The sequence below is a fragment of the Zootoca vivipara genome, chromosome 6 (genome assembly GCF_965207765.1).
Source record: "Zootoca vivipara chromosome 6, rZooViv2.hap1.1, whole genome shotgun sequence".
Taxonomy (NCBI): Eukaryota; Metazoa; Chordata; class Lepidosauria; order Squamata; family Lacertidae; genus Zootoca; species Zootoca vivipara.
Window position 1 is genome coordinate 76127443 of NC_142589.1, and position 13297 is coordinate 76140739.

A 13297-nucleotide genomic window follows, 5' to 3' on the forward strand; every position below is an offset into this window, starting at 1 on the left:
ATGACCTGATATAGCCTTAGGCAGCTTCCTATCTTCCAAGCTGCTCCCCTGCCTCATGTCCCCCTCTGATATGCCTTCTCAGAATTGGGGGGCGATGAGCAAGCCCTCCCTGCAAGCCCCCATCCTCTGTCTAGGCCAAATCCAGGAGCTGAAAGCACCAGTTACATCAGGAGGCTGGAGTTGCTTCCCACAGTCAAGAGTTAACTTGCCTTTAAGAGAGGATCTTCACTGAGACGAATCATAGAGTTGGAAGGGATAAATAAAATACAGGGGAGGGTATGAATGCCACAGGAGAAGCCAATTAGAAGACAGCATAGGATCTCTTTATTAAACAAAAACAAAAACCCACAAGTTTGTCTCGTGTTCCATGAAGGCTGGGGGCAGGTGAACAAATGAACTTTCTCACGCAGCACTTGGTTAATACTATGAAATTTGCTCCCGTAAGATGTAGTGACAGCCTCCAGCTTCGGTGGCTTTAAAGAGGATTTTGACAAATTCATGGAGGGCAAGGCTATCGATGGCTACCAGCCAGGGTGGCTATGCTCTGCCTCCAACAGTATTCAGAGGGAAGTACACCTCTGAATGCCAGTTGCTGAAGAATCGCAATTGCAGAGTGGGGCACTGTGGCACTCAGGTCCTGACTGGGTCCTGCTTCCCATTGGGGCATTTGGTCACTGTGAGAACATGACGTTGGACCATATGGGCTTTTGGTGTGCTGGAGATACAGGACTCTTGTATACCCCGAGCTCCTGGACACAGAATAGTTGGAGCTGATGAATCTTGCTCTGCTCCAGCTAAGCAATGTTTTGAGTCCTTACTCCTGCAGTAGTCCAGGTATATTTCTAGGCCCTGTAATTGTGGAGTTGGGCCCTCAAGGATCATCTCGTCCAACCCCCTGCAATGCAGAAATACACAGCTGAGCCATACGGGGATCAAACCTGCAATCCTGGAGTTATCATCGCCACACCAGGCAGTGTCAATATTTTCCTTTTTTGTGGGGGGAGGGTTTACAAAAAATAAACAATGAAACAGGGCTTGTTTATTTAAGAATGCACTTTTAAAACATGCATCAGAGATAAGCACATGAACAAGACCCCACCTTTCTGATGGCAGGAAGAAGTTTCAGAGGGGTTTAAAAGGAAAAAAAACTTAAGCTCGCATATATTACTACGTCACGAGGAATTCACTCTGCCATCTTTTCCTTTGGCTTCCTGACAGTTCCACCTTCTCACACCAGAGGGTGCTGGTCCAGTAGATTATTGCTTTTATTAGAAAGGGAAGGAAGGTTTCTGTAGGAAAGCTCTACACCTTGCCTGCTGATCTCTTCCTCATACTGCTTTCCTGGCGTCTCTCCTCCGGCAAGTAAGCACCCCCCCCTTTACTTCCTTCCCTTGGAGCTGCGTAAGTGCACAATGCCTCCCCAGCTTCAGAGGCATCAATTCCTTTGCAAAGGATCAAGACCCATTGCTCCAATCCCTAATCTCTTCTCAGACCTATTTGCCCATGAAGCAACCAAACGCTAACAAGCAAAAAAACAAGCAACTGCATTGCCCGATAGGCTTGGAAGCAAAAGTTCAAGGATGAATGTGGCTGCGTAACGCAGTTGGGTGGAGGGAGAACCAGCAAAGCTGTTGTGCAGCCAGGCGATGAAAATGCAGTGTCTCTCCAAGCTTTTGGGAAAGCCAGAGACAAAAAAACAGAGTTTCTCCTGATGCTCATAGTTTAACCTGCAGAGTCCTCTCGTTCCACACCAAAATAAAATCCCAGTATGCACAATTCCTTTCCCTTCCTCTCCCTTCCTTTGCTTCCTCTCCCATTGATAAATTATGCTGGAAGATTTTTGAGGGCTCAGACCACTTTTTTTTTTTTTGCTTACGCCACTCTGTAAAATCACATTGTCACCCAACGGCAATACATAAATAAGGAGGATGTTGTGCAGAGACCCAACCCAGCCTCGGCACACTTTTCGATTCACAACACCGCTTATTTGGCGCCTGTTTTGCTGGCAAAACGTGACTGCGACATGGGGCAAGAACGGAGATTGTGCTTTGGACCCCCTTTCCCAAAAGAGACTGAGAGAAGCCACGTGATGAATGCAGCTTTTCATTTAATAGAAGACAGTTTCAACAAAAATAAAACTCCACACACACACACACAAACAAAAAAAACAGAAAGGAATGACAAACTTTAGCAAAAATAAAACTGGGGGAGGAAAAGGAACACAAAATCAAACTGGTGCAATCTTCTTTTCTGTAAATGTAGTGTTAACGCAGCAAAAACTCCATGTGTTTCTGTGTGTCGGGGTGTGTGTGAGAGAAAAAGAATCATGGTCAAGCAGATGGTGGGCACACCAAGTTTTTGTTTTTCTCCCTCCTGCCTCTCCAGCCTGAATTTCCATGCAGCAAAAGTGCCCTTCAAGCTCCCTGATAAGATTTTTATTGCACTTAAGAAAAATAATAATAAAGTAAAAAGCATTAAGTTCTATGTCTACCCAACAGCTGCCACCCTCCCCCCACCCCACACTTTTAGGGGGTGTTGTGGTGGGGAAAACGGTTCCTCTGCTAAGTCTATACAAAAAAAGAGAGATTCCTTTTCGTTTTCGCTTCAGCTTCGGGGTTAGTACCGCAAATCTCCTGCGGAGATTTCGTTTCGTGTCAACAGGAGGAAAGCAGTCCATCGCTTGGGGGGGGGGGGGAAGCGTGTTTCTTTTTCTTCCTTTCCTGCTAGCAACTGGGGTTAGAGTTGAGCGATCCCAGTGGGATTCCGTGAGAAAAGAATTTAAGGACCCAAAGAGAGGGCTTATTCTTCCCACCGCACCTAGGCTCAAAACAAAAAAAGATGGCCACTTGTTTTTACACCTGTCACCCTACAACACGGACTTCTCCATGCAAGGGGGGCTGGTTGCCCCGCCTCTCGTCAGTCCTGGTTTCCCATCTCGGCGGGCAAGCTTCTTCTCTTTTCTTTTGGAGGAAGACCTTGCCTATCAGGGCTAATCTTTGAGGCCATTTGAGCCTGGTTTTTGTGGAGCTTCCCGTAAATAGCCTTTGGGATCTCTTCCACTGGGTCTCAATGCACCACCGGGAAGGGGGCAGGGGGAGGGACTGCACTGTTGCTCCACCGGCTTCCCCCGCAATCCCAGGTATTTTTTGGCTGCAAAAAGTCCTTCCCTGAGAAATAAAATAATCAACCCCCACCCACACTCTAGCAATACACTTTCTGCAGCAACCCACCTCCTCCCCTCCCCTTTCGGTGCAGAACGGCCAGCCAGGAGACCCACAAAGCCTGGGGCATTTCCTCTGTGGAGCAAAACTTGGGAGAGCAGTTCACGTTTCAACTGGTGGTGTGTTTACCCCCTTTTCTCAAGGAAATCAAAGTTCCAGGGGGTGGGATGGGGTGCTGCTGTCAGGGATTCAACCTTCTTCTGCAAAAGTAGTGATTTTGGACCCTGAAAGGCCCTGGTGATAGCCAGGTAACACTCTATCACTGCACCTGGGTCCTTGTCCACAGCCGATGTACGCACAAGAACTGTGGGAAAGCCTACAACTTTTTGAAGAATAAAGTAACAATAAAAGATGAAAACTGCCCAAAAAATCAGCAGCATCCTAAGAAGTTTCTCACATCAGTTTTATCGCATGGGGTGAACAAAACGGGGTGGGGCGTGTCTCTCACGGTGCACACGTGCCATTTACGAAGTTTAACGGTCAGTTAAAATATTCGCTACTTCAACAGTCAAGCCATACACAGTATCATCCACATCGTCCAAAAGTTCGGCATGGTATGGCTTGAAGAACAAATCTTGCTAGGAGAGATGCAAGGAGTTTGCCTCATTCTCTCCACTGAAGGCCAGGAGAACCCGGATCAGTCGAAGCCACGGCAGTCCTCTTATTAGTGGGCAATGAGCAAACGTTGCCCATCAATGCACAAAAAGGCATCACATCACTCACTCACACACACACACACACACACACACACACACACACACACACACGGGTGCGCTCTCTCTCTCTCTCTCTCTCTCTCTGCTTGCTGCAAACAACTTCACCAGGGAAAATCAGCTTCTTGGTGGCTTCCTGATTCGGTGCACTCTGCAAATTGGGAGGAAGCAGAACCTTTTCCTTTTCCTTTTCTTAAGGTGGTTGGAGGTTAAAAGGTGGGAGGAAAAACTGTTCCCATTCTGTTCAACAGACACCGAAGAAAAGACAAAAAACAAGGAGACACAACTAAGGGAGGGCGGTGGGTGGGGAAAGAGAAACTGAAAAATAAAAATAAATAGTAGTCTGTGCTGTGGATTAAACAGCCTCAATAGTCTTGCTTGGCAAGGGAGCTACAGCATTATGACGCTCTCAGCCAGCGGGACCCAGGAGAGGCCTGCTCCTCTCGAAGCATTCATGGAAAACTGGACCTACTGGGACCTGCGGTGCTCGCGACACACACAAGGCAAACACACAGGGCCCTGTTCATCTGTAGTGTTTGCCCTTTTCCTTTTAAAGTTTCCCAGTTAGACTGGAGAGAGGCGGTGCCAACGATCCGAGTCCGCAAACCAGCCTCTGCCTTGTGAAATCACTTGCAAGGGGCATCCCCTTGCAAAAGGAAAAATGAAACAAAAACATTGTTGAGTTCCTCCCCCGGCAAGAGTTCCAGGGAGACACACAAAGCAGCAAAAGATGTCAAGAGTTCACCCTGAAGGAAGCTTTTCTCTTGGGTCAAGGTCTCCTTGGCTCTTCTGTTTCCTGAATCCCGACCCCCCTCCAAGCAGAACATCTTTTATCAGAGGGAAGACTTCGATAATGAGAATAAGGGGGTAGCGGCAGGGGAAAGGGTCACAGTTGGAAATGGATGTCGTTGGGACAGGTGGCGCTTGTCACGTTGCCTCTGTGTGGCAGTCAGGGGGGCGGTGTTGTTGTTTTCAGAATCACATGGTGAAGGGTGGAGGTAAAGCTAGGCAGGCGCTTCCCCAAAGAGACCCCATTGGATGCAGAATGGCCCAGAACTGAAAGAGAGAAAAGGAGAAGGTGGGGAGGGAAGCAAGAAAGATGTTCGGGAGACCAGAGTGGGAGGGCAACGCAAGCAGATATAGATCCATATCTAATTATAAATCACCAGCTTCTTACCAACTCATAAAAATGGCACAGTACTAAATTTTCAATGTACCGGTAGCTGCCTTGAAAAGGGGAGGGGGGGTTGAAACCCTTAAATAAAATTTCATTACAATTCTCTTTAGCCCCCTTCCATTCTTAACTTCCTTCCTTCAATTTGTCCTGGGATGTTAGCACCACACTGACTGCTTCTGCTTCCCCATCCAGCAATATATTGAATAATAAATATGTATTTTGGGTTATCTCCATCTAGAAATACCACTACTCTAACAGCAGCTCAAGTATCCAGCCATCCCCATTCTGAGCCCTCACAAACACTTCCCTCCTCCTCTTGCTGTGCTACATTATATACGTTTTGGGTAAATATATATAATATATACATTTTAGGTAAATATATTTACCTGGACACCACCCAGATTTGTTTCTAACGCCATGAGATTGAGAAACTTGACTAAAAGGGCACACCAAACTTGAATTTTCAAAATGCTCAGGTCAGTCACCAGATTCTGCTAAAGCAGGGTTTCCCAAACTTGGGTCTGCAGCTGTTTTTGGACTACAATTCCCATCATCCCTGACCACTGGTCCCGCTAGCTAGGGATGATGGGAGCTGTTGTCCAAAAACCCAAGTATGGGAAACCCTGTGCTTACTTACTTAGAAAGTGAAAATCTCACTGAACCCAGCAGGACTTGATTCCTGCATAAGGGTATTCAGGATTAATGCTTTCTAGGTGACGTTCTGCTGGTGCAGCAATACAAGGATGGAGAGCTCCTGCCCCCCCCCCCCCCGTTATCCTTCCTGGAGCCCCCTCTTTTAGCAGACATCATATTCCCTCTGCCCATTCTGACACGCAACTCCCTTACCTAAAGTGTCACATTGGCTCCTGTCCCATCTCTAGGCTTGCTTCCAAGAGTAATTCCTCCAGCTCCTTCTCGTTCTTGGAACAGTTTAGCTCTGAAAAGCAGAGTGGAAAGGCAGAGTGTGAGCCAGATACTCGCCCTGCTCCCAAGGAGTGTCTAAACCTGGCCTTTGCTTCTGTGTTCAAAATCCCTGTGAAATCCGTAGTCATCTGCCTATTAGGAGGCAAGACTCCATACGGCTGAGCCCACCCCACCCACACAGCTTCCCGCTGGTTTCATTCCTTGACACAATAAGAGTAGGGTGGAGCCTGTTTGATACCCTATATAAACACCTCTCCCAGAATGCAAAGCGTGCTCTCTCTATGTGCTTACCATGTTCTACAGAGCAACTGTCCATTTTCCCATCATGCCCTGAGGGAGCATCTGGTAGTGCATGAACAAACTCCATCCTTAGTCCGTTAGGCAGCAGAGAGCTGTGAACACCGCTCTCACACGGCCCAGAGTTCATCTTTTCTGCCCCCAAAACAGGGCTTGGTGTGGAGGGAGAGGTTTCTGAGCCAGCCGCCCACTTGGGAACAGCCTCTGTCGCTTGTCCATCTGAGCATTCAGTCTTTGCTGGCTGAGCCTGCGGGGCTGGAGGGTCGCTCGGCTTTGGCGGAGAAGCCCGTGGAGGAAGAGGGCTCCCCTCTTGCCGCGTATCAGCACCCTCTGGCGCTGCCTTCTCCGGCAGGCTCTCCACCCGCGTAACAACAAATATTTTGTGGCCTCGCCCGGGGCTGGAGACCGCAATCCTCCTCTCGTTCCCGGGAGAGCTGGCCTGGGCTGGAGGCCCACTGGTGACTCCCAATCGAGATTCACATTTTATTTCTTCTGTAGTGTTCAAGGGGGGCAGCACTCTGCTTTCGGGGCTAAGGGCACCGCTGGTCTTTGAGGGGGAAGGTGGCTTGGGCAAGTCACCCGCGTGATCAGGGCTGCTGAGCTTCTGAGGTGATGTCGGGAGAGCCTTCATCACCAGCTTTTCATCCTCTTCTTCGTCTGTGTCCGAATCGGAGTCTGAGGACTCGGCGTTGACACTAGCTCTCTTGTCGGCCGCCCCGTTCTCCTGGGAGGGCGGTGCCTCCCTGATTTCCTCCCCCTCTTCCGGCATGGGCGCCATGTCACCGTTCTGCCCCTCGTCCTCCACCGCCCCCTCCTCAAGGGGCTCCGTGATGGTGATTTCGGGCATGGAGGCCGACTGCTGGAGCTGCTGCTCCTTCTCCTCCTTCTCTTTGGCAAGGACAAAGTTGCGCTTGCAGCCGTTCTGGATCTCCGTCAAGAGGGCCTTCTGCGTCTCGATAAAGCTCTTCACCTGCAAAAGGAGGAAAGGCAAGTGGGTGAGCGGCACAGCAGCTGAAAGGCACAGGGGCGCCATTTATTGTAAAGCTCGGGTAGGCAAAACATTTTTCAGCCTGAGGGGCCCACAGCCTCCTGGACAACTTTTGGGGGGAGGGGGCAAAGTTGGCAAAGCAAGGAATGTGAATTTTATTTTTCAATGCCAGGTTAGCTTCTCCACATGTTCATGCACCTCCTCTCTATCTTCCATGCAAGCAAGTATTGTCAGAGCTCAAGGACATTTTCCAGCTTAGGCAAAACATTCCAGGAGGGAAGGAAATGGGGCCAGTAGGGGATAGGCTGGGGAGGTTGTGTGTGGTGGGGGGAGAGTGGCATGGGGCAGACAGAAAGGCTTGGGGGGCTGCATTTGGCCCAAGTGAGGGTCCCAACCATTGCTGTAAGGGAAGCTGGCACAGAGCCTGAAGGTGGGAGTTTTGATGAGTTCAGCCTTGCCTGCTTGAGTTCAGATGCTGCGTGGGTTGGAAGAAATCAGAGAGCTTTTATGCTGGAGGGGATCAAAAGACCACTGTGGCCCCGGACAAATTACATATGCAGAAGCCTTGCAAAGTATGGGCCTTCATGGGCAGTACAGGGGGAGGGAAAAACACATGTTTGAATGCTCATCAAATATCATAGATTGTAAAATTGGAAGGGATCCTGAGGGTCCTCTAATCCAACCCTCCTCAATGCAGGAATCTCAACTAAAACATCCACAACAGATGGCCATCCAACCTCTGCATGAAAACCCCCAATGAAGGAGAGTCCGCCACTTCCCGAGGGAGTCCGTTCCAGTCAGACAGCGCTTACTGCCAGAAAATTCGTCCTGATTTTGCTGATGTGCCCCTTTTCTCCCTGCGACAAGTTTCAGTGTGGGGGTGCATCTCTCGGGGGCCTCTCTGTGGCTACAACTGCCTCATTGAGTTCACACCTGGGAGTAGCTGAGAGATGTGGAACTGACAGATCTGCATTTTCCTAAATTGTAAGTGTACTTTTGACAATAAAGAGTTAATTACTTACTCCAGATATCCCTTGCCTGACAATACCATGATAGACCACAGGAAGCTAGTCTGGCTACTGTTGTACCTAGATCAATATTGCCCGCACTGTCTGGCAACAGCTCTCGCCAGGGTTCCAGGCGGAGTCTCTCCCATCTCTACATGGGAGACGCTGGAGGCTGAACCTGGACTACTCTGTGTGCAAACCATGTGCTCTGCCATTGCGCCACAGCTCTTCCACATGGCGAAGGCCTTCCACAAGTGGGAAGGGACAAAGAGAAGCCAAATGCCTGACACAACTGGAGTTTTTCTACCTGCCTACAGCACACCTTTGACTGTGCCAGGCACTGGGCCTCTATTTTTCCAGAGCAGAAGGTTTATCGGAGAGGCAGCAGGGTTGCCTGGCTGGCTGCGCTGACACGCGCCACGTGTAGAGCCAAAGCTATGCCAGCAAAACCGACCTATAGCAATGGAAACATGAGATGGTGGGTATTGAGTGGCTCGGACAAAGCCTTTTGCTCCCTGATGGGCAAAATCATGTTACTGCCTTGTGACACAGAAAGCTTTTACAATGTGGCTTTTCAAATGAAGGCAGCTCAGCAGCAACAGCAGTGTGCTGTCGGTGAGGGATGCCGCTCCCAAGTTTGAGCTTGAGGGGCCTGGAATTTAAACACCTGTAGACGTCAAGAGTGTTTATGTGTTTGGTTGTGAGGGACCAGGAAAGCACATGGCTAAGCCATTCTGTTTCCATGCAGAGAACACTGCTGGGTAAATGCTAAGGTATGTGGCTTCCGCCCTTTATAAAATACCCTGTTCCATTTTCATACCATCTTCCGCTCCCAGCCAACCCCCCCCCCTTTTTTTCAAAATACCCTTTTTGCTTCTGCTTTGATGTTTCTATCCCAATCTGTCTCAGTAGGACTCAGGGTAGTGTACACAAAATCATCCCATTTCGTGCAAGGCTGAGAGCCTTGACCAGGCATCCCCAAACTTCGGCCCTCCAGATGTTTTGGACTACAATTCCCACCATCCCTGACCACTGGTCCTCTTAGCTAGGGATCATGGGAGTTGTAGGCCAAAACATCTGGAGGGCCACAGTTTGGGGGTGCCTGGCCTTGACCCACAGCAGCCTAAAAAAGTGAGTTCTGGGCATTTAAGAATTTTGTCGACAAGCTGGAATGTGTGCAGAGGAGGGCAACCAAGATGATAAAGGGTCTGGAAACCAAGCCTTATGAGGAACGGTTGTGCGAATTGGGTATGTGTAGCATGGGAAAGAGGAAACAGAGGAGATATGATAGCCATCTTCAAATATCTCAAGGGCTGTCACATGGAAGACACAGCAAGCTTGTTTTCTCCTAAACTTCCAGAAAAAACGTTTTGACAGTAAAAGTTGTTTGAGAGTGGAATGGACTCCCTCGGAGGTTGTGGAGTCTCCTTCCATGGAGGTTTTAAAGCAGAGGTTGGATGGCCATATGTCATGGATGCTTTAGTTGAGATGCCTATATTGCAGGGGTTGGACTAGATGACCCTTAGGATACCTTCCAACTCTACAATTCTATGGGCTAGGTGGGAACTGAAGGCTCCAGGGGCATCCCTGGTGATTCAAGCACTCCCTCCATGCCTAATATGAGCAGAAAATCAAACTAGGCCATCTCAGGAGGGTTTCAACTTTCCCAGCCGCTTCCTTCGGTCTGCAACAGAAGCACAACACACTCACCGATTCCTTTTTGGGCTCCCTGTCGAGGTCCAGCCTGAGCAGCGAGTGATTGACTTTCAGGGCTAAAGACAAGGCCATCAACCCTCCGGTCTTGATTTCGTTCTCCCGAAGGTCCAGCCGAAGTAGCCGGGGACTCTCCGCAATGAATTCTGCCACTGCCACAGCGCCTAGGCACCAAGAGACACAGCCAGTGAGTCCATGCGAACGCAGAGCCTGTGGCGGCTGCTCTGCCCTTGGAAGAGACAGAGAGCCGCCTGAGCACCCGGGGAGGCTGCATGGCCTGGCTTACCCTCACACGTCAGCTTGGTCGATGCCAATCCCAACCTCAGCACTGAGCGGTTGCTGATGAGCCCGTTCTTTAGGTTGCGGACACCTTCATTGCCAATGGGGTTGTGTCCCAGATTCAGGGTCTCCAGGCTCTGGGTGTGAGGCTGGAGATGCAAATAGGGAATGTTGGCTTGTTGCTTGTTTAATGACTGCCTCTGGGGGCTTAGTCCACTTCAAGGCAGCTCACAACGGCTCAATTTGCACACGACACTGACACAAACCACAGATCAGCACAGTCCGGTGAGTCTGCGAGCTCCCGGAGAGGAAACTGCAGCTGCTTTGTCCCTCCTCTGGTCCTGTTACTACTGCGAGCTATGCCACGGTTTGAGGATTAGCATGTTGTCTGAACCTGAGCTTGCGCTTTGTCTCCTTCAGGCAAACCATGAACTGTAAATCAAGAAACACACCTTGGTAATGACCTTGTGGTCTGTCTGGAGTGAGACAAACAATGAGTCCAGCTTTGAAAAACACGCTAAGACAAACAACAGCTTAGCTCCCAGCAACATTACCAGACAGAGGACCGAAGAGTCTGCAACTGCCTGTCCAGAAACGCACATGCTCACCTGTTCATATTAAGTCATGGTTTCACTTAGCCTCACCCGTGAACCAGGCCTATGGTCTAAAGACACAATTCACACAACAGTTTTTTAAATTGATAATGGCAGCAGCATGGACAACAAATGAGAACCACCATACAAAATTCCTGCATACATACAGAGCTCTTTTAACATTTCTAACAATGAAGGCCTTATTTGTAGAAGGCACAGCCCCAAATAAGTAGTTTTTAAAACCCACGTAGAGGTTTGGGGGCCAAACACACCTCTGTGGGAAGGGCGTTCCACAATCTGGGTTTTGAGTCACTCTGTCCTCAGGTCTGCTGGTGCTCACATGGCCTGAGAATTTGCAAGGCTCTCTGTGCAGGAATAAACCCCGTGTTTCGTAAGAGAACTGGCAACTGGCTGAAGTTTAACCTCCATCCAGCAGGGACCTCATCATTCCTCCCTACTCCCAAATCCACAGCTGTGAGGAGGGCAGAAGGCAGCCCCACTGAAACCCAAAGCAGGTCCAACATACAACAGAGCTGTATGAAATATTTTCTGTAGCTTAACTTCAGCCAATCCAATTCACCAGGTGTTGAGAAAGGGACAAAACGTTCTCTCCACACACTAAAAGCAAACATTAGCCATTCCTTGGAGGAAAATCCTTGAGCCCCCATTTTAGTTGTCCTATTCAGCACCTATTCTGGGAAAGGCCACAGCTCTGTGGTAGAGCACCAGCCTTGCATGCAGACGGTCCCAAATTCAATCCCTGGCATCTCCATGTAAGCCCGGGAAGGACTTCCTGCCTGAAACCCTGGAGAGCCACAGCTACAGCAGGGAGAACCCATGGTCTGACTCAATATAAGGGAGAGCCTCCTTGGGATTGCTCCATCGGTAGAGCTCAGACTCTAAACCTCAGGGTTGTGGGTTCGAGCACCATGTTGGGCAAAAGATTCCAGCATTGCAGGGGCTGGACTAGATGACTCTGGTGGTCCCTTCCAACTCTACAATTCTATGATTCTACAGCAACTTCCTGCATTCCATTACCCTTTCCCCTTTTTTAGGCAGGACAGGTGAACGCGGTACAGGCAGCGAACATTTCGCACGGGGGTCCCATTCTCACCCTGCCCTTTTCTGGGTGCAAAAGGACCTGTGTGTCAATTGGACACACCTAGAAAGGTCACTGCCTGTATTCTAAACATGGCGACAGCAGCAGCAGCCGTAGATTTTGGTAACAGTCTGTTGTTTTCAATACTGGGAAGGAGAAAAAGGAGGTTCTGTTTTCAAGTTGGGCTGGATGGGTGGGGGAGAGGGAGATGCAGCAAGCGCAGCTTCCTCTGGGCTTTCCAGCTCGCAGTGTGCTTTGGTGACTCCCCCCCCCCCCCAACCGGACTGCACCAGGCCAGATGTTCCCATCCCTAACATGGGAGGCGGAGGATAAAGCTCAGCGGCAGAGCTCCCATGTTGCACTCAGGATGCCCCAAGGCGCAAACCCCAGATAACAGATCAGCTGGGCAGAGAGGGCCAACATGTTGCCCAACAAAGGATAAAGCAGCTACCACAGAAAAGGGTCGGGCTGGAACTCTGAATGGCCTCTGGCTCCCGAGCAAGAGAACAAGGCCCCGGGGCAGCAAGGCTGCCTGTGACTCACCAGCGTCATCCCCATGTAAGCCATGCCAGTGTGAGTCAGCTGATTGTTCCACAGCACCAGGGTGACGAGGCCTTTCCGCTGCTCCTTCAGCCCCTCGCAGATGTATGCCAGGCCTGTGAAGTGAATGACAAGCAGCTGATGGAGGGAGGGTGGGAGTCCCTTTATGCAGCCCTCATTAGACGCGACGCCAGCTCAGTTGGACACAAATACCCAGGCACCATCGGCTTTCGGAGGCAGCGCTTTCCTTGTCTCAACTAATCCCCCTCCTCTTTCTCTCCCCCCTCGGACCGCCAACTTGGCTGTCACAGTGGCAGCCGGGGAAATTTTGTGCACTCGTTGGATTTGTGTTTAAAAGGACAGAAGAGAGCACCACAAGAACACATTTGCATTTTCTCTGCGTGTCCAATTCAGGGAACAGCTAAATCGGTTTGCTCATCAGATTTATATCCTCCGACGGCAACAGCTGGGCGAATACCCCATGTTAAGTTCAATTGGTTCTAGTTAGGAGGGGGATTTTTAAGAAGGGGAAAACTGAAGACGGCAACTTTTTATTTGGTTGTAAATATCCAACACTGCCTTCTGTTATGTGCAAAAGACGCCCACATGAGGTTCTGGTAAATGTGTCACATTTTATTTCAAATTAAATGTGTTCAAGGATTTAACCGGTTGATCAGAGCCAACCAGACTCATTTAAGTAGCCAATGGCTCTGTTCTTCCAAATTAGAAGAACTTCTTGCTGGTGA

General features: G+C 49.6%; 1 protein-coding gene across 3 annotated transcripts in view; it reads right to left on the bottom strand.

Annotated features, from left to right (window-relative positions):
• Positions 1-13297, bottom strand: part of PPP1R37 (protein phosphatase 1 regulatory subunit 37) — a 51821-nt gene that overhangs the window by 529 nt on the left and 37995 nt on the right. The window contains exons 8-13 of one of the 3 annotated variants that reach the window (XM_035117126.3): positions 12555-12667; positions 10327-10468; positions 10038-10204; positions 6327-7302; positions 5958-6048; positions 2091-4990 (exon numbers count right to left, since the gene is read on the bottom strand). In XM_035117126.3, the coding sequence (XP_034973017.3) occupies positions 5966-6048; positions 6327-7302; positions 10038-10204; positions 10327-10468; positions 12555-12667 (1481 nt within the window). In that variant the 3' untranslated portion in view covers positions 2091-4990; positions 5958-5965. Of the gene's footprint in view, positions 1-2090; positions 4991-5957; positions 6049-6326; positions 7303-10037; positions 10205-10326; positions 10469-12554; positions 12668-13297 lie in introns of those variants that run through there. The other 2 variants (XM_060275587.2, XM_035117124.3) reach the window with 2 other exon arrangements.